Raw genomic sequence first — 20,843 nt, 5'->3', positions numbered from 1 at the left:
AATTAGTCTTAAAAACGCTGACTACTTCCTTCTCGTGTTTAGAGGCGTCTGCAATCCAGAACTCCTTACCCCTACGCGATTGGATGAACCATTAGTCAGCGACAAAAAAGAGACCAAATAATTACTTTTAAATAAGAGATAATTTATTTATTTTTAATATTTTCCTTCTATTTTTGGTGACATTATCAATAAAATATCATGTTAAGAAAATCATGTTTTCTTTATATACGGCATTTATAGTCAATACGTTTCGCGTGGTTTCGTAGATCTGAAGCAATTTTACCATCGTGAGTCCGGCAAAATTTTCGCCCGAGGTTTTTCCTTTATTTTCCTGATTTTGGTCGTTCTGTGACCAGGGCCGGAAATAAGAAAAATTTCTTATTGGACATGTGTCCAGTGACCCCCTGTTTGACTGGAAAATTTATAGGACATTGTGACTGGAGTGTGCCAAAATAGTGTCGCTTCTTCATAGTCAAGCTATCAAAACTTCGGAAGCTTTATTGGTCAAACTGTCCAGTGACCCCCTTAGCTTTAAAAAAAATTATGGGACATTTTAAAATTTTATTGGACAATGTCCACTGTCCTGTGCTTATTTCCGGCCCTGTCTGTGACTCTGTCTTGAGGGAGTGAGGAACCATAGCCCACTCGATCACGCGCATCACGACGCAAGCTGCTCGCGCTATATTTGCATGCGCGACTTTTTAAAAATATCGAAGGAAACGAAAATTAACATTAAGTTCCTTGGGAGGAGCCAGGATTTCGGTTTTTTGGCCAAATCCATAATCCTTTGTCCTATTGATCCAAATAAGCTGAAATTTAACAGCGTTTTCCTTTGTGGTCGCCCGAGAGCGCTCCGAGATCGCTCCATATTTTCGTGTAACGTCATCGCTCTAGCTCGGAGGACCAAATGTAGTTGCTCCCAATGAAAGACAAAAAGTGTTTTCAGAGCGGTTTTGTGACGTCATCAGGCGCTCCATTTTGGTCGCTCCGTCTCTAGAGTCGGAGCGGTTGGGATCAATCCGGGAGCAAAACGGGAGGGAGCGACTGGGTCGATGTCAAGGGGTGCCAACGCTCAATTCCGAATTCGCGTTTTTTTTCTCTCCTCGCGCGTGACGTCAGAATCCGACCTCCGCGAGCGCCCGAGATATTTACTACGCGCTATGGAATAGAGCTATTTCAGTGGGGGAAAAATTTCGTCTGCTACGAAAATTGGGCCTGCCTTTGGCGGACCAGGGCGGCCATTTTGTGCAGATTTTCTCTATGGGCAAATAGCATTGGTGACGTAGCCATTACCCCCTCTGAAATAGCTCTATAGGTTATTCGCTACTTTATAGAAGCGCGGCATTTTTAAATAAATAAAATAAATATTAAATAATTTTAAATAACTTGTTTATTAAAATTTAAAACTGAAGTTATCAAAACATTTAAACAATTTTTATTGAAACAAATTGTACTGTATTTCGGAACATTTGCGGTTTAATAGTTATTTTTTGTTTCTCTTAGTTTTCAAAAGCTTAAGTTCTTTTTTCTGTTGTTTGTTGGAAATTTCCGATATACGTTTTTCGATTTTTAAAGAGTTAACTTGCCTGATTTTCTTCACATATTTTTGCTTCATATTTGAATACCTTGATTGCCAAATTTTAAGTAGGTTCTGTTCTTTTTCTGAAGATTCACAACTACAACACTTGCGCTTTTTTGGTATATTTTCAACGCTAAGTTCGCTAACAGCCTGTTTTTGTTGCTCCGAATTAGCCAAGTCAAAATTAATTGAGGTTGACTCTGAGTTTAACACATCCTTAGCGATTTTTTGTCTTTCTCGTTTTCGGGTTCGTGCTTGCCTTTCATTTCTTGTAGTATCACAGATTAAAACCTCAATACCTAGGTTTTGGGTGGGAATTGCAGTTTTCTTTAATAGCTTTCCATGTTTTTTTGGTTGATAGTTTAACAATTCTGCTTTGAGATTACGCTCATAATCTTCCTCATTAAAATGAACGGAACAAATAACACTTGTAGACGGGTTAAAAACATCTTTTCTCCTACATTTGTTTATCCAAATGCTACGTCTTTCGTCTTTAGGAAAGGCATGATAAATTATGTGGCATTTTTGTGGATTCTGTTTTGTGGCAAACAAACTATTGTTGCACAGAGCCACTGCACACCTCATTCCTGGCATTGTGTAGTGTTATGAGCCTCTAAAACAAACCAACGGAAAATATTCTTAAGAACCGAGATTTGCAAATATTTTATTAATATACTGTAGAGTTTGAGCGGATTTAGACTATTTAATTAGTACAATTGATTACGAAGCTTTGTAGGTAAAAATCCATTAAATTATGGGCAATAACCGATGACAAAAAAATAAGTACATTAAAGTTTTAAATTAAACCAAAATACACTTATTAAACCAGGCTTCATAATCTATTGACCCATTCCTAATGTAACCTAATCCTAGAATATCTAGTGTGACAGCGAATGATTAAAGAAACCTCAACGTTGGATTTTTTTAACCTCATGATAATCGTATTTAGCATGAATAACAAACATTTCAAATAAAAATTGGAGAATTAAACGTACCATTAAAATAAAACCTCCACGAAAAAACATCGTAGCAAGCCTACGAACTAGCGAGACACCCGTGACAGGCAACTCCGACTCTCGGAGGTCGGAATATGACGTCACGAAACTTTCTCTCTTCGTCGCGTATTTTCCGAGTCGAAAACCGGTCGCGTTGGCACACCTTTATAAGCAATATCTCCAACAACCTTGGGTCGATGTAAGACGCGCCTCCGTCTCGGAGCAGCTCGTTTTTTTTCCGATGAAAGACGATTTTTTTTTCGGAGCGCTCCGGGAGCGCTCAGATCACCTCAAAGAAAAACGCTATTAGTGAGACGTGTGTTTCGACTTGTACTTTTATTTGAAATAGGATTCAAGCATCTAGAAAGATAGTATTTTTTATTATATTTTCCAAAGTGAAAATGATGGGTTCACAGGTTCTATTATATTAAGAAGGATTCAAGCTTTTAGAGTGGATAATTATTTTAATAAAAACCAATCTGGGGTGAAAACAAAGTCTCAGTATCGTCACCCACTGGCCAATCCCTTACGACTCGCATATTATGAGTAGATGACGGGAGTCCAAAACGAGTTGTAAACTACTGGAATCTTGACAGTTCATCAGTCAAAGAAAAGTCCGAGGGGGAAATAACTCCCTGAAAAGGTGTACACCAGATTAAATATTACAAAGTATTAAAAAAATGGGATTATTCAACAAAAAGTGGGATTAATAATGACGAAGTAATCTGTTGGCGGTTAATTTGATATTAGGCAAGATTAAATGGGATTACACTTTTAATTCGAAGATTCATTAGGATTAAGAAGGTTTATGTAAGATTAAATCGGATTAAATTTTCAAGCTGGGATTCACTGGTATTACGCTTTTTGGGAGGGATTCAGGGGTTTATTACGTTTTTAAAGAGGGATTCACAGCGATTCACAAGTATTACGTTTTTAAACAGGAGTTCACCGGTATTACGTTTTTTGGGAGGGATTCACCGGTATTACGTTTTTTGGGAGGGATTCACCGGTATTACGATTTTTGGGAGGGAGGGGTTCACTGGTATTAAAATAAGAATCCATCAAATATTTTAAGTTTTATTTGGGATTAACGACATTTTTCATGGATTAAGGGGATTATTTGCTATTAATTTATGATTATAAAAATAGTAAGGATTATCAAAATTTTTCTGGGATTCACGAAATATTGTGGTTTTTCTTGCGATTAACGGCAATTTTCAAGTATTAAGGGAGATTAATACGGTATTAACCTAAATTTTTAGTATTAAGGAGATTATTTTGAAATTGCAGATTTTTCTTGAGATTATTAAAATTATCTTGGATTACTGAATTTTATTCGGGATTACTCAACGAGTGTACACCAGATTAAACAAGTAATTACCCCCCTCGGAATATGATTTAAGTCTACCGACAAATACGCCATCAGAAGACGCTCTCTTACGCGAAATTCATCGACACAAGATGCCGACTCAAGGCTCCCAACTACCATTTTATGAAGTAATCATCCTTTCGACGCACACCTATAAATAGTATAATAGGCCTTTGGTATTACATAAGTTTAAAAGATATGTCCCATAAGTACGACACTACCTATTCCTCGTAATGCTAGAGACTTATAGCTCGAGCTAGTTCCAGAACCACGCGAGAAATGACTACACTCGGTTTTGCAGAAATTGCAGTCAATCCTTTTATTTAATCATAACTAAGCCTTTGACAGCGCCTCACTAGGCGTCGCTTTACGAGAATCTTTGCTGTTAAACCTACGTCACTAACCAGAGACAAGCTTATGGAATAAATCTTATGAACTTATCAGCTAGAATTATTGAAAGCAAACCAAAAATGATATTCTTACTCACATTTTAATTTTCCCAAATATTTGTTTTTTTATCAATACCATTTACGTCATGACGACACTCTGCATGTTCTAATAATTCTAACCTATTATAAACATAGAGCGGTTTATAACTGAGAAAAAAAAACCTAATAAAACCAGTTTTATGTTGGGAGTTTTGTTATCTTACTAGCCAATTAAAGACTAGCTTTCGTGACGTGAAAAGTGTTTTTTTATTTTGTTTCAATATAAGTTTTTCAAAAACATGACCCTTATATTCTTAAAGTAAACAATGAGCTCAGAAATGGTTATGTTTTCAAGTTTTAAAATAGCACAGCTTGTGTTTATTCAGGTTCCTTTTTTATGACGAAGTCTTCGATCTGGATTCTCAATCGTGGATAAGAAACAAGTTGGGAAAACCAAAATATTACCTCTCCGAGTCAAGACGACTACTTACAAACTTATTTACCCAGATATGGAAATGTTTCTTAAGTTAAAATTTATGAAATATTAAAGCAGTATACAAAGCATAGCAAATTTACTGTAAATCAGACGACATTTTACATCCAATAATGATATACTTGTACACATTAAAATCATCCGATGGGGGAAAAACGGGTCATCGGCGTTTTATAAATGACGCTAGCCTAATAAAGCGTGCAAGGTACCAAGGCTTAACAAAAATTGTAGGATAACATATTTATAGAGATAGATAACAACTTTTATAATTAAAATTAGAAACTAACATATCTCTTAAAATTCTCGCGTGATCAACTGGTTTCACGCCAATTAAATAGCTATAGTCCCATAGAGCTATTTGTATTAATTCCTGCATAGTTTTTACGCCAAGCTGAGAACTACGCGTTTTACGTCACGTTATCCAAAAAGCCGACTATTTTCTTTGAAGACCGCGCTAGCTCAGCGCTAAGCACCGTAACGTCAAAATTCAAAAACAAAATCCCTGGGCCGCGTTCAGCAACGCTGGGCTCTGCTGAACGCGACCCAGATTTCCACCATGATAATAAAATTTAAGCCTAATTATTTAAAAGTGTATTTAACTTTCGGCTCAATCTGAACCGTTAATGTCTCTGCATACAGAAACGAAAACCAAACCCAAACGTTTACTTTTTGGTTCACTAGGCCTATTGACAAATAAGACGTCATTTGACCAACATAGCAGCATTGTGCTTGTATTCACTGTGATTTTAGAAAGGATTATGCTATAAACAGATGTAGTATAGCTTAAGTAATATATAAACATCCATTTTAAATAATAATATTAAAAAAAATCTTTGGAATATCAAAATGAAATAGAGCTTTAAAGCTACAAAAGTACTAAATGCATCATAATTACGAAAAATATTTCCACATATTCACTTTATATTAAGGATAAAGGGAATATTATGGTTTCTTTACACATCAAAACAAAACGAACTTCTAACGCAGCGCACTACTGTAACAACGGACGGACACATACAGACAAAAACATAGACTGCTTTTAACTCTTTCCGTATTAATTTTGAATTGAGAAACAAGATTATCTTAAATATTAAAATAAATATAATTAATATTTAATATTTTCTTCGTTAGTTATTCGCCTTATTGAACGTTACATCGTTTTGAAAAAGAACAATTAAACATTCTTGAGAGACTTGACTAATATTGGCGTTTGAAATGAAGCATACGCCGGTTGCTTCGCCTTCATCAAATAGGTAGTATATAAGGGTGTCGAATCGCAGCTATGGATAAGAACAGCGCAATTGCGTGAACCTTTGGTGGAAGCCCCACCATTGGGAGGCCGGACGTTTCTCGTAACCCTGGCCGATCGCCGCGTATGTCTTAACCTGAAGGAGTAGAAGCCAGGTGTACAGACTGGTGTCCATGTGGGATGGACAAAAACAAAGACCAGAAGATGGTGGTGTTAGAAGCCAGGTGTACAGACTGGTCTCCATGTGGGATGGACAAAAACAAAGACCAGAAGATGGTGGTGTTAGAAGCCAGGTGTACAGACTGGTCTCCATGTGGGATGGACAAAAACAAAGACCAGAAGATGGTGGTGTTAGAAGCCAGGTGTACAGACTGGTGTCCATGTGGGATGGACAAAAACAAAGACCGGAAAATGATGGTGATAGAAGCCAGTAAGTGCAGACTGGTGTCTATGTGGAATGGACAAAGACCACAAAATGGTGGTGTTTGAAGCCTATAAGTACAGATTGGTATTCATGTAGAATAGACAATTGACTAGTCAGATGAAGTAATAGTGGCCAGTTGATTTGTGGGTAGATTCAAGTTTTGAAATTTCCGGGAACTGTGAATACGGTCCGGAAATAGCGAACACATTTGCTTCAATTCGGAAACTGCGAACACGGTCCCCTGGGGTGTAAGTCAATAACAACAGACAGACAGACAGACAGACAGACAGACACACACACAGACACGTCGAAATTAGAACCTCTCCGTGACATACGTCACTCGGAGAGGTAAAAACACCATATTCGGCGAGTTGCTTCGGAGATAACCTTTAGCCAAATAGTTAAACGCTAATAGAGTAATAATGAGGGAATTATTTTTCGCGTATGTGATTCGGTTTAGTAACCTTGTTCCAAATGTCCCGATGTTGGGAAGAATGACGTTACACTTACCCCGTTTTGTGGAATACTTCTCTCGAAGTATTAAAGAGAAGTATTAAATACTTCTTTTGCTAATTATTTTGTAATAAGACATCGTGTATACTTTTGTTTAATATTTTTCCTATTATATTTAGAAAAAGGACGTTCATTTAAGGGATAACGTTATGTTAGCTAACCCTTTGCTTTAAGTCTCGAATAAGTTCAAGATCGGATGAAACGTGGATGACATTGAAAATTACATATTGCGAGTTGCTTCGGAGATAACCTTTAGCCAAATAGTTAAACGCTAATAGAGAAATAATGAGGGAACTATTTTTCGCGTATGTGATTCGGTTTAGTAACCTTGTTCCAAATGTCCCGATGTTGGGAAGAATCATCATGACGTTACACTTACCCCGTTTTGTGGAATACTTCTCTCGAAGTATTAAAGAGAAGTATTAAATACTTCTTTTGCTAATTATTTTGTAATAAGACATCGTGTATACTTTTGTTAAATATTTTTCCTTTTATATTTAGAAAAAGGACGTTCATTTAAGGGATAACGTTATGTTAGCTAACCCTTTGCTTTAAGTCTCGAATAAGTTCAAGATCACATGAAACGTGGATGACATTGAAAATTACATATTTTCAAAAACTTGTTACCTGGATATAAGACTTTCCTTTCGTCAACTAACCTGTTCAATGCGGTTCTATAAATTTTGATCTGTTTAGGTAACAGAAACAATTTGGCATCATCCAAGACTACAATTTTTCATGACACGAGAAATATTTTTATTTGATCCAATGCATATGCCTAGTATACAAAAACATTACTCATAAGTTTTGAGATTTTGTAATAACATAGCTTGTGTTTATAATGGTTCCTTTTTAATGACGAAGTCCTCGATCTGGAGTCTCAATCGTGGATATGAAAAAACACCATATTCGGCAAGTTGCTTCGGAGATAACCTTTCCAATGCAACATGAGAAGCTCGCAATTTGAAGTTTTGGAGGGAACATCTCAAACTTTCATGTTGAAACAAATCGTATTCATATGCAAAAGCTGTTTTGCAAATGAAGCACTCGTAAATTACAGGTTTCACATCAGTGCTTGAACAGTTTTCATATCTTAGGGAAGTTTCGAAATATTTGTCATGCAAGTGATTAGATGCCTCGTGTGCACGACGGGATGTTTCGGAAGGGAAACACAGACTACATTTAAAACACTTGAAAGATTTAGCACGGCAGTGTAACAATTTATGTCTTTTCAGATGTGAGCCACATTTGAAGGCCGAACCGCATTCCGTACATTTGAAAGGTCTTTCATCAGTATGCACCCTTTTGATGTGTCGCTTTGACGTATAAGGGGTCTGGAAGGATTTGCCACACTGTTCACAAGAAAAGGGCCTTTCGTTCTGGTGAACATAAATCTTGTGACGATTTAAACTACTTTTGGTTTTAAATTTAGCGTCACATAAGTCGCATTGAAATGGTTTAGTAGCGATATGAACTCTTCTCTTGTGAATGTTTAACAAATATTTAGTTTGATAAGAACGCTCGCACAGTTGGCAATTGAATGGTTTATCCTCCAAGTGTCTAATCTTGTGCAAATTTAGACTCGATCTCATTTTGAAAGATTTATCACACTTTTCGCATCTAAATTTTTGCTCTGAAGAATGATGAGCCTTATGAGCATTTAGTGTCCGCAATCTTTTAAAAATTTTATCGCATTCAGAACATTTGTGAAGTTTCAAGTCAAGGTCATATTGTGATTTGTAACTAGAGTTACACAACATGGGAGAGAGTTGATGACTTGTCAAATTATTTTTTGATTTGAAGGCCTTTTGACACACTTGACATTTAAATGGACGTTCGGACGAGTGTGCTAATTGATGAGCTGTCAAACTATTTTTCCATTTGAAGGTCATATGACACACTTGACATTTAAATGGGCGTTCCAACGTGTGTGTGAGTTGATGACTTGTCAAATTACTTTGTGATTTGAAGGCCTTTTGACACACTTGGCATTTAAATGGGCGTTCGGACGAGTGTATGAGTTGATGCGCTGTCAAACTAACTTTCCATTTGAAGGTCATATGACACACTTGACATTTAAATGGGCGTTCCAACGTGTGTGTGAGTTGATGACTTGTCAAATTACTTTGTGATTTGAAGGTTTTTTGACACACTTGGCATTTAAATGGACGTTCGAACGAGTGTGCGAGTTGATGAGCTGTCAAACTAACTTTCCATTTGAAGGTCATATTACACACTTGACATTTAAATGGACGCTTGGATGAGTGTATGAGTTTATGTCGTGCCAAGTTCCTTTTCGCTTTGAAGGCTTTCTGACACAGTTCACATTGAAACGGACGATCAGATGAGTGTCTAACGTTATGCTTTGTTAAAAGTTTCTTAATATTAAACGACAAGCCACAGACATCACATTTAAAAGGCTTCTTAGCATTGTGTGATTGTCTTCCATTCATTAACGGTGATAACATTCTTTGTTCCTGATTCTCAGTAACTTCTTCCACGTTGTCAGTGTTTTCCGCTGGGGGATGAACCGAATCCGCTTCTTTAGAAGTGCTAGTCTCGTCATCATCGTTCTTAATGATGATTGGCCATTTCACTAAAACGTTTGAAGGGGTTTCCAAATTTTCCAGATCATCCAAGTCCGGCTTCTCAGTTTTTATGAATTTAATTGGACGAAACATTCCAATAAATGATCGTAATTACTTTATGATATTATATTTTTATGAAGCTGGTATCCAAGAAATTAGTCTCTACTCCGTTACAGATAATAACGTAAAGGTTTCAATAGGCTTGAAGAACGGCCATACTGATATATATTTCACCGTTGGTCTTGAGACTGAATTCATCCACGTAAGAATGAAGTAGCTTGCATTTTTGAACACCATAGGACCTTCTGTCTGTCTTAATGAAAAAAGATTTTACTTACTGAACTTGTCAAATCACAATAACTTTGATTTCATTCACGTTCATTCAATGATCTAAATTGTTTTTACAATATATTTACGTACTAATTCAGAGAAATTTTATTTCCGAGCTAAGAGCAACGCTAAAGACACGCCATTCTCCAAGGCCACCGTATATAAGACTGGCTGGTACATAGCCACGAGATGGTTATCTTGACTACTGGCCTTAACGCAGCACGAGCAGTGCCATCGACCTCTCTTTCTCAAAAGCACTGGTCTTTCGGGCTTTTAAAGAACAAGATGGCCTAGCCCATAATAACACCACACCGTTTACGTACTCTCGCTATATTCCAACTTCAATAAACTTTATCCTAGCGAAGTATTTTCTAATACATGGCTACGTGGCAACGTGAATCACATGTCGCCAACTCCCTACTTACTTCCTCTCTTCAGTCATTAATACTTCTACTACTAATACTACTCGAGTAAAAACTATTAGTTCCATCGAACCCGGGTAGCTAAGAAGAAACCATTAAACCTATGGGCAAAATCGCCAAAGCGCGCCTCTGTAGAATCACCGTCGCCCGCACCGACTCCTTTTCCTCTCTTTTGAATAGCCAGAGTGTAGTTTCTAGTAAGTAAGCATGGGCGAATACTCGAGTAACACGAATAACTCGATCGAATATCGAGACGAATAACCGTCTCGATATTCGATAAGCCCCATTTCGGGTATTCGAACGAATATCAAATAGTGAATTTTACTATTCGGGCCTACTATTCGTCAAATATTCGACTAACTATTCGTTAAATATTCGACTAACTATTCGTTAAATATTCGACTAACTATTCGTTAAATATTCGACTAACTATTCGTTAAATATTCGATTAACTATTCGAGAAAACAAAAATATTAACCCTAAAAATGTTTTATAAAAGTAATGGCAGTTACACTTTTTAATGTATAAGTTTCTATGGGAAAATAGGCCTGAAGTGCTACTACTCTATAGAGTGTGAAAGTTTGTCTGTGGACCGTTTTTTCTTTTCTTCTTTTTTCCACGCTTTTTATTGGCCACTTAGACATTTTTGGAGTAAATAATTAATAACATTAATAAACGAAAGTTAGAAATACTTGTCATCTCGGTACTAATTCTAATTGCTTCTAAATTCTAAATATAATTTAAATTGATTTTAATCCTTCTATTTCTAGGACTATTCGATAACTATTCGATAAGGGCAATTTTAAGTTAAGCCTAATTATTCGATATTCGGTTCCCAAACAACTATTCGTCTCGGTATTCGATAAGAAAATTTTTCACTATTCGATATTCGTCCTGACAGTCAAAAACTGGTATTCGCCCATGCTTACTAGTAAGGTAGCGCGAATCCTCCCCGATTTTCATATCCCGCTCGTATATTTTCAACAGGCTAGCCAGCTTAACGTCGGACTTTCAAGGTCCCGGATGCGATTCCCGATGGTGGTGGTGTTGAAAATAACGATTATAAATTTAGAAATCGGACCAAAAATTTTGAGTTGCCCACTAAACGCGTAATTTCAGTAATAAATTTGTGTATTTTGACATTTTAGTTAAAAAATTACCCACTCTGGAACTTTGAACTTTTTCGTTGGTCAGTCTCACATCTTGTCCTTGATAATTTTGAGTGAGTTAATTGGATAAAGAATCTGCTCTATCTGACCCTACACCAACGATATAGCTTGTCTACCGTTAATTCACTTTCATTCTAAGACCTACAATGTTTCTACAGTAAATCATAATTCTATTTCGAAAACGTTTGGGTGTTAAAATGAAAGGGTTCTCCTCCAAATAGGAACAGAATAAAGCCATACCTTAATTTGATTTCATTACGGGCTCGAGTCGGGTTGCAGGAAGAAACAGAAATCGCAATAGAATATTATTCAAGTCTTCCGAAAAATCCCACATTTGAAGACTTTTACATCAGAAGACTTTTTTACGTGAAATTCATCGACACGTTAAGACCCCCAACTACCATTTTATGTGGTTAATATCCTTTCGATGCACACATATAAAACGTGCAATAGGCTTTTAGTATTAAATAAGTTTATAAGTAATGTTTCATAAGTACGACACTACCTATATTTCGTAATGATAGAGACTTACCGAGAGCTAGTTCGAGAACGACAAGCGAGAATTGACTATAGGTTTGACTGAAATTGTAGTGGATATTTCTATTTAGTTTTACGCCTGACCAGGCGTCGCTTCACGAGAATCTATGACGTTTCACCAACGTCACTTCAGGACAAGCTCTCAGTAATTAGTGATAAACTTATGGAACATATCTTACTAACTTATCAGCTACAATTATTGAAAGCAAACAAAGAATGATACTGTTAATCACTTTTTTCCAAATAAATGGAATTGATAAAAAACAAGCATGTCATGACGACACTCAGCCTGTTCTAATAATGCTAGCCTATTTTAAACTGAGAAAAACCCCTAATAAAACCAGTTTTACGTCGGGAATTTTTTTATCTTACAAGCTAATTAAAGACTATCATTCATGACGTGAAAAGAAGTTTTTATTTTGTTGCAATATAATGTTTACAAAAACAAAACCCTTAAATTCTTAAAGTAAACTGAATATCATATTTAGTGCGCTCATAAAATATTATTTTTTCCTGTTTTCTAATAACACAGCTTGTGTTTATTCTGGTTCCTATTCAATGACGAAGTCCTCGATTTGTATTCTTAATCGTGGATATGAAAAAACACCATATTCGGCGAGTTGCTTCGGAGATAACCTTTCCAATGCAATTTGGCAAGCTCGCAGTTTGAAGTTTTGGAGAGAACATCGCACAGCTTTATGTTGAAACAAATCGTATTCATTTGCAAAAGCTGTTTTGCAAATGAAGCAATCGTAAATGACAGGTTTCATATCAGTGCTTGAACGGTTTTCATATCTTCGCGAAGTTTCGAAGTATTTGTCATAAAAATGATTAGATTCTTCGTGTGCACGACGGGATGTTTCGGAAGGGAAACACAGACTACACTTAGAACACTTGAAAGGTTTAGCACGGCAGTGTAACAATTTATGTCTTTTCAGATGTGAGCCATATTTGAAGGCCGAATCGCATTCCGTGCATTTGAACTAGAGGTGTGCGGTTAACCGTTTCAATCGAATAATTCGATCGAATACCGAACCGAATAATTCGATTCGGTAATCGATAAGCTCATTTTCACTATTCGATACGAATATCGAATACCGAACTGACTATTCGGTTAAAGTTCGACTACCATAAATTTAGGTCCATGGCACTAGAGAGACCCACCTTATTTTAAAAATAACATCCCGATATTATTTGTCTCAAATCAAAAACTACTAGCAAGTGCCAAGGAACATTTAAAGAAATACTTGACCACCAATGAGGAGAGGTATTTTGAAATTTAGGAGCTTCTAAATATTTTTCTCCATGCTTTGTATTAACTATTCGCGAATATTAGGGTTACCACCCGATTAATCTCGAATAGTTTAGCCTAGTATTCGCGAGTATTAGGGTTAACTATTGGCGATTAATCGGTTAGTAAAAAATCTACCAAGGCCCAACTATTCGGTATTCGATTTGGAATAAACTATTCGATTCGGTATTTGATAAGGAAAATTATTTAGTATTCGATAACCGGTTCGATACCCAAAAAGTGCTATTCGCACACCCCTAATTTGAACGGTCTTTCATCAATATGCACAATTTTGAAGTGTTGCTTTAATGTGTAAGGGGTTTTGAAGGTTTTGCCACACTGTTCACAAGAAAAAGGCCTTTTGTTCTCGTGAACATAAATCTTGTGAAGATTTAAATGACTTTTGGTTTTAAATTTCGCATCACATAAGTCGCATTGAAATGATTTAGTAGTCATATGGACTCTTCTCTTGTGAATGTTTAACAAATATTTAGTTTGGTAAGAACGCTCGCACTGTTGGCAATTGAATGGTTTATCCTCCAAGTGCTTAGTCTTGTGCAATTTTAGACTCGATCTCATTTTGAAAAATTTATCACACTTTTCGCATTTAAATGGTCGCTCCGAAGAATGAAGAACCTTATGATTTATTAGTTCCCGCACTCTTTTAAAGGTTTTATCGCATTCAGAACATTTGTGAAGTTTCAACCGAAGGCCATATTGTAATTTGTAAGTAGAGTTACACAAATCATATTTGGACATGTGAGTCAGTTGATGTTCCGTCAAACCCAATTTCCTTTTGAAGGCCATAGGACACATTTGGCATTTAAATGGGCGTTCGGACATGTGAGTGACTTGATGTTCCGTCAAACCACATTTCCTTTTGAAGGCCATATGACACATTTGACATTTAAATGTACGTTCGGACAAGTGTATGAGTTTATGTCGTGACAAGGTACTTTTCAATTTGAAGGTCATCTGACACACTTGACATTTAAATGGACGTTCGGTAGAGTGTATGAGTTTATGTTGGTCCTGTTATATTTAGTGGAAGTACATAAAAATCAATCACTTAGTTTATGTAAATTGTGCTTTTAATGACATGAAGTGACATGACCAGAACGCGAGAGAACAACAATGCTGGTAGATTGTAACCACGCGTACATACATATAAAACTAGATGATTTGTACAGATGTCGCCACTGTTTGGCTGTGATAAATAGTCCCGCGAAATTTAAAGTTCTTCTAGGTCGTCTAACACCCCTCCTGGATCTATGATCCCCAAACTTTCAAGATGTTGCTTCATTTTGGGACTTGGTAATACTTTGGTCAGTCCGTCAGCTAGGTTCAGTTGTGAAGCGACGTATGATAACTTGATTTTCTTTGCTTCAATCAAATCACGAATGTGAAACAGTCTTAAGTCGATGTGTTTTGATCTTTCTGACGTGGTAGGATTCTCAGATAATTTCATCGCGCCTTGGTTGTCGATTTTGATTTCTAACGGGTTGCCTAAGAATTTGGCCTGACCAATTTCTTCCAGCATATTCCTGATCCATGTACATTCCTTTCCACATTCGCTTAGAGCAACGAATTCGGCTTCGACTGTGCTAAGTGCTGTACATTTTTGTTTCTTGCATGACCAACTAACTGCCGCTCCTCCAATTTTGATTACATATCCGCTGAAAGATCTCCTGTCTTCAATGTCAGATCCCCAATCTGAATCAGTGAAAACATCCATTTTCTTGTTACTCTTCTGATAATGTATCGACAATGCCTTTGTACCATTTAGGTATCTTAAAACGTGCTGCATTCCTGTCCAATGTTCAGTAGAAGGGTTTTGGTTGAATTTGCTTAAGTAGCTTGTGGCAAACGACAAATCCGGCCTTGTATGCGTCGCTAAATAAAGCAGACTACCAACAGCGTGTCTATACTGAACAGCCTTTTCTTCACTTAGTTCCTGTCCTGGTTGGCAGCATTGATATTTTGCTCCCAAGCATAGTGGTGTTGATACAGGTTTGGAGTTCAACATACTCATACTTTCGAGTAACTCGTTGGCGTATAATGTTTGGTCTAAGATGATGGCATCTTGTGTCCTTCTTACTCTCATTGATAAGATGTGCTTAGCCTCCCCTAGATCTTTAACTTCAAATTGATCTTGTCATGAGTGAATCATATACTAGCTCCCTATAAGTTACTCAGCCACACTGGCCTAATGTATCCAGCGTTTTCTTCCCGCCAAAAAACTGTTACCTATATGCGACCTACAGTGAGAGAAAATAACACTTCTCCCGGCGCTTACGTATTTCCGGTAAAAAACCGGAAAAGGAGATCAACCAATGAAACTTTGAACTGAAAGGTAGTTAGTATAAGCATACGACGTTTTAGAAATGTTGTGATTGTTTGCGGACGGTTCAGAGTCGTATTTTATCTTTGAAATTATTTTAATGGGTTAGGGTTGGCGCAATAGGAAGTTTTATTTTTTTCGCATTAAAATGGCAGAATTTTGGATATTTTTTGACAAAGCCCAAATGATAGAAACTCATTTAAATTCAGACTTCAGAGCGTTGCCTACGGAATAAAAAATTTTATTCCGTAGGCAACATTCAGAGGCAGGAACTATTTATGGTGAGAGAACCAAACTTTATCAAAAAATAAGAGCTAAACAACAACTTAATAGTCATCTCGAAAACCTTACTAAACTTTTTAATAATGCGTTTAAAGAATTAATAGAAAAACTTAAAGAAAGGCCCAACCCATTTTTAACGAAGCCTGTTGTGAAACCAAAATTATTTTTCAATAAGCAAAAGAATGAATGTGACGCAAAGAAGTCAAACCTCCAAAACCGTTAATACCATTTGGAACTATCGTCACTTTCAAGTTCTCGATATATTAATTTCAAAGCCCTAAGAGAGGGCGCCGTCTACTATCACTTTCACCCGCCTCCCCTCCTCTCGACTACTATTCGGAAGAAAATGCTGGATACATTAGGCCAGTGTGACTGAGTAACTTATAGGGAGCTAGTATATGATTCACTCATGATCTTGTATAGCTTTCTTGAAATGTTCAATGTTTTCTAAACTTCCGTAGAGTACAAGGTCATCGACATAGGTTGTGATCAAAAATTCTTTATTCTTGCAATAATATAGGCAAGGATCTGCTCGAGATCTTAGTAGTCCTTGGGATTTAAGGAATTTGTCCAGGTGTATATTCCACAAACGACCTGATTGATGTAAACCGTAAATACTTTTCTTCAATTTTAATTTAGTATCTTGTAGTTCTGTTGTTGGTGGAATATGAGGGAAAGAACTTCTCAATTCTTCACATAGTTCTTGAAAATTCTCCGGCGTTTCGATGTAAACATCTTCATCGATATTAGCATTTTGATACGCAGCCTTTATATCCAAATGATGTATCGCCCAATTTTTCTCAGCCGCGATACCAAAAAGAATTCTAGTAGTTTTCATTTGCACTACTGGTGAATAGGTTTGGTCAAAATCCAATCCGGGTCGTTGGGTATTGCCCAACGCTACCAATCTCGCTCTATGTCTTGCTAAGTTACCTTTCTCGTCATACTTGGTTTTAAATATCCATTTACAACGAATTGCCCTCTGTTTTGGTTTTGGACCTTTTAAGAAAGTGAATGTGTCGTTGCGTAAAAGATTTTCTGTTTCTTCAAGCATAGCTTGTTTCCATCTATGACTATCCGGACCCTTCAAAGCTTCGGCTGGAGACTGTGGGTCTGATTTCTTTGTTAAGCTTGCTGCTGTGTTACATTTATAATCTTTCATCCAATTTGGTTTCCTGAGTGGTCTACCCGCTCGCGATTGTCTTTGCTGCGGTTCATCCACATTTCCATCTTCCCTGTCTTCTTCTATATCTTCCCTGTCTTCTTCTATATTTCCATCTTCCCTGTCGTCTACATTTCCATCTTCCCTGTCTTCTTCTATATTTCCATCTTCCCTGTCTTCTTCTCTATTTCCATCTTCCCTGTCTTCTTCTATATTTCCATTCCCCTCCTCGTTATGAGTGCTCTCGTCATCAAAGCTCTCATCGGAACTAGAAATATCGATCTCTGACTCAGTGGCCATTTCTGGTACACCCATGGGATGGTGTTCTACATCGAATGCACGCCATATAGTGTCATTGAGGTTGAGAGACTTTGTGGCCACTTCTTCCCTTGGATGCTTGAAAGGAAATTTGGATTCCTCAAATATTACATCACGGCTTATAAAAACTTTGTCATTCGTTTCATCCCAAAGGCGATATGCTTTTGCGTGTGTGTCATATCCTATGAAGATGCATCCTATGCCTTTGTCCGTGAATTTAGTGGATCTCTGTTTATTTACCGCCCAAGCACGACATCCAAAAACCTTAACGTGTGATAAATTTGGGGGTTTTTTCTTCCAAAGTTCTAATGGAGGCGTTCCTTCATTTGCAACTGTTGGGCATCTATTTCTTACGTAGGCGGCCGTATGTACTGCATCTGCCCAAAATGATGTGGGCATGCCTGATTCTATTAACATACATCTTGCTGTATCAAGAATCGTTTGGTTAGCTCGTTCGGCAACGCCATTCTGTTGTGGTGTTCCTGGGATTGTCAGTTGACGGTCTATGCCCAGTTCCGTTAATTTACTTTGGAAAGATTTCCCAAGGTATTCGCCCCCGTTGTCGCTTCTGAGTGTGACGATCTTCTTTCCTTGAAAATTTTCCACTCTTCGTCTATATTCGTCAAATTTATCTTCTACTTGGTTTTTGCGTTGTAACATATGGACTTCAGTGTACCTTGTATTGTCATCGATGAAGGTTACAAAGTATTTAGAACCCCCTTTGGAAATAGGTGTTATCGGTCCTACGACGTCCGAGTGTATTAAACGTAACGTTTCTGTCTCTCTAGTCAAACTCCGTTTAGGAAAAGGTTTCATTTTTAGTTTACCTTTCATGCAAACCTCGCACTTTTCATCTTGAGGATCTTCGTCAATCTCTATAACTACGGAATCTTTACAAGCTAGTTGTTTAACCGCGGCAATATGCAGGTGACCCAATCGTCTGTGCCATACTTCTTCAGAGGTGGTTTTCGTCTTGGTAACCAATGATTTGACAGTAATAGGACTTATCTCTTCTTTGAAATAATATAGATTCCCTTCTTTCTTTCCTTTGGCAATGATGTCACCTTCCCTTTCAATGATAGCTTCTTGGTTATTGAGTAGAACTTCTAGACCCTTGTCAGTTATCTGAGATGCAGACATGAGGTTGCCTCCTAACTCAGGTACGTATAATGCGTTACGAAAAGTTAATTTCCAGCCTCCACATTCTTTGGCTAATTGGATACGAACATTTCCCTTGCCGGTACATTTTAGATTTCCTCCACCAGCTACTTCGATATCAGTATTATAGCTTTGAAAAGTAACAAATTTCTCACGAGATGACGTCATGTGGTCCGTCGCCCCACTATCCATCACCCAAACGTTATTTACATTTGCATCTCGATTTGTTTCTCTCGTGGCTTTTAGCGCTAAATGGTGAATATGTGCATCGCTTTCTACTTTGACAAGTTCCGTACTGCTTAATTTAGCTATTGATGCTGAGTGCATTTTGCTAGTAGTATTTTCATCACATTTTTTCTTCATTTCTACCTCGTCATATGGGCAATCTCTTGCGATATGCCCAAACTCCAGACATTTATAGCATCGTCGGTTTGAATAATCTGCCGTTGGATTTCTGGATGTATCTCTTCTGGTACCTCCAGGTGCGTCATTTTGTTCCGAGTACCGCCTCGCAGGACCTCCTCGAACCCGGCCTCTGCTAATTCCACGACCTCTACCCTTAGAGAATGCTTGAGTAGCAAGGGCTTTAGTTTCGTTTCGGTAAGAAGAACGTTCCCTTCCATCTTCGTTATCTTTGGAAAATTGCAATCGTCTCTCTTCTTCTATGAGTTTTGCTTTAAGCTTCGTCATGCATAGATCACCTTGGTCGAGTCTCAGACTCCGTGACAAAAACTCAAATTCTGACGGTAGTCCCAAAACGGCAAACCCTGCTATCGCTTTTTCTTCGAACTCAAATCCAGCGTCTTTCACCTTACGATATAGGCCATTACGTCTCGTTAAATAATCACCTATTGATTCATCAAGTTTCTTTGTGTTTACAAAATCCTTCAATAATAATAAACCGTGCCATGTGTCGTATACTGTATGTATACTCTTCAGAGTATTCCATATGGCCTTCGCTGTAGCGCAGTCGGCAATATCGTCCAGACTTTCATCGTTAAGTATCATGTAGAAAATTCCCTTTGCTTTGTGGTCCAACGCTTGTTGCGTTGCCGTAGCTTCATCGGGGAAACCAGGATTAACGGCATTCCAGCAGTTTTTAGTTTCTAACAGTCCCTGGGCTCTCAAAGACCAATAACGATAATTCTTCGAGTTTAATTTCTCCACTTTATACTCGTCTCCCATGGTGAATGTTATTTTATAGAGGTTGTTCTTCAGTAGTTTTGATTCAACGTTCGTCGCGTTAACAACAGTACATATTCGATATCAGTATCTTCACTTAACTGCGGCTCATCAATCGTGCCTTACTAATGTCTTTGTTAAACGTTTGTCCTCTCTGTGTGCAGTATCTTCACTTAACTGCGGCTCATCAACTGTGCCTTACGAATGTCTTTGTTAAAGGTTAGACTCTTCTCTGTGTCGGCTTCCTCGTGGGTGCGTTAGGCCTTGGTCACTTTATTAGGTGGGTTGGAAAAGCATATACATCGCTTACTTTTCTTGTCTGACTTGTCTTAGTGTACACACAGAATAAAAATGCTGTAAAATAAACACTATGGTAATGGCAATAGCGTATGCCATCAAGATGATGTTAATTTAATTGCGCATCCTCCCTGTTTTTAATACCGTCAACAATACTGTTTTCTAAACAGTGGAACTAACAGTTTTAAGTATTAATTGTTCGTGTATTCAGGGTCGTTTGTAGCTTTTAAAATAACCGCTTCAGAGGTTGTTTCAAAGACAGTCTTAACCGTTGAATATATTGTAGGGGCCAATGAAAAAACTAGCACTATATGCTGTTTTATTATCAATAAATCACAGTTACATAAAATGTCTGCTGCTGTAAAACTAACAGTAAAATATGTGGTTTTAAACTCACTAAGCACTGTGGATTAAAACGTGGTTTGCTGTGAAAATAAAAACACATCATGTTGTTTCAAACCGCTTATGGTACACTAAAAAAATAGGGTTGCTGTAAAAATAACAGCTCTTAGAACAGTTATAAATCCCGGAGCTTATTTTGATAAAGACGCTCTTTGCTGTTAAACTAAAAGCACTCAAACCTTTATTAAAAACATTAAGCTCTGTTGGTTAAGATGCAACTTGTCATTTATATAAGACGACTAGCTGTTTTTAACATACTGTCCATTAGGGCAGATTTATACTGGTTGCTGTTATACACTCTTAGAAAAAGCGGT

At 37.4% G+C, this 20,843-nt stretch overlaps 1 protein-coding gene across 1 annotated transcript; it reads right to left on the bottom strand.

The window, feature by feature from the left end:
• Positions 1 to 12,488: 12,488 nt before the first annotated feature.
• Positions 12,489 to 14,362, bottom strand: LOC149619140 (uncharacterized). The gene has a single exon (XM_089854284.1). The coding sequence runs from the start codon at positions 14,360 to 14,362 to the stop codon at positions 13,631 to 13,633; it is 732 nt and encodes a 243-aa protein (XP_089710410.1). The 3' UTR covers positions 12,489 to 13,630.
• Positions 14,363 to 20,843: the final 6,481 nt, after the last annotated feature.

The sequence above is a fragment of the Phalangium opilio genome, unplaced genomic scaffold, assembly GCF_054372755.1.
Source record: "Phalangium opilio isolate 3A_F unplaced genomic scaffold, DU_Popi_V2 ptg000209l_1, whole genome shotgun sequence".
NCBI classification, from domain to species: domain Eukaryota; kingdom Metazoa; phylum Arthropoda; class Arachnida; order Opiliones; family Phalangiidae; genus Phalangium; species Phalangium opilio.
This window is presented reverse-complemented; position numbering and strand designations above follow the sequence as displayed.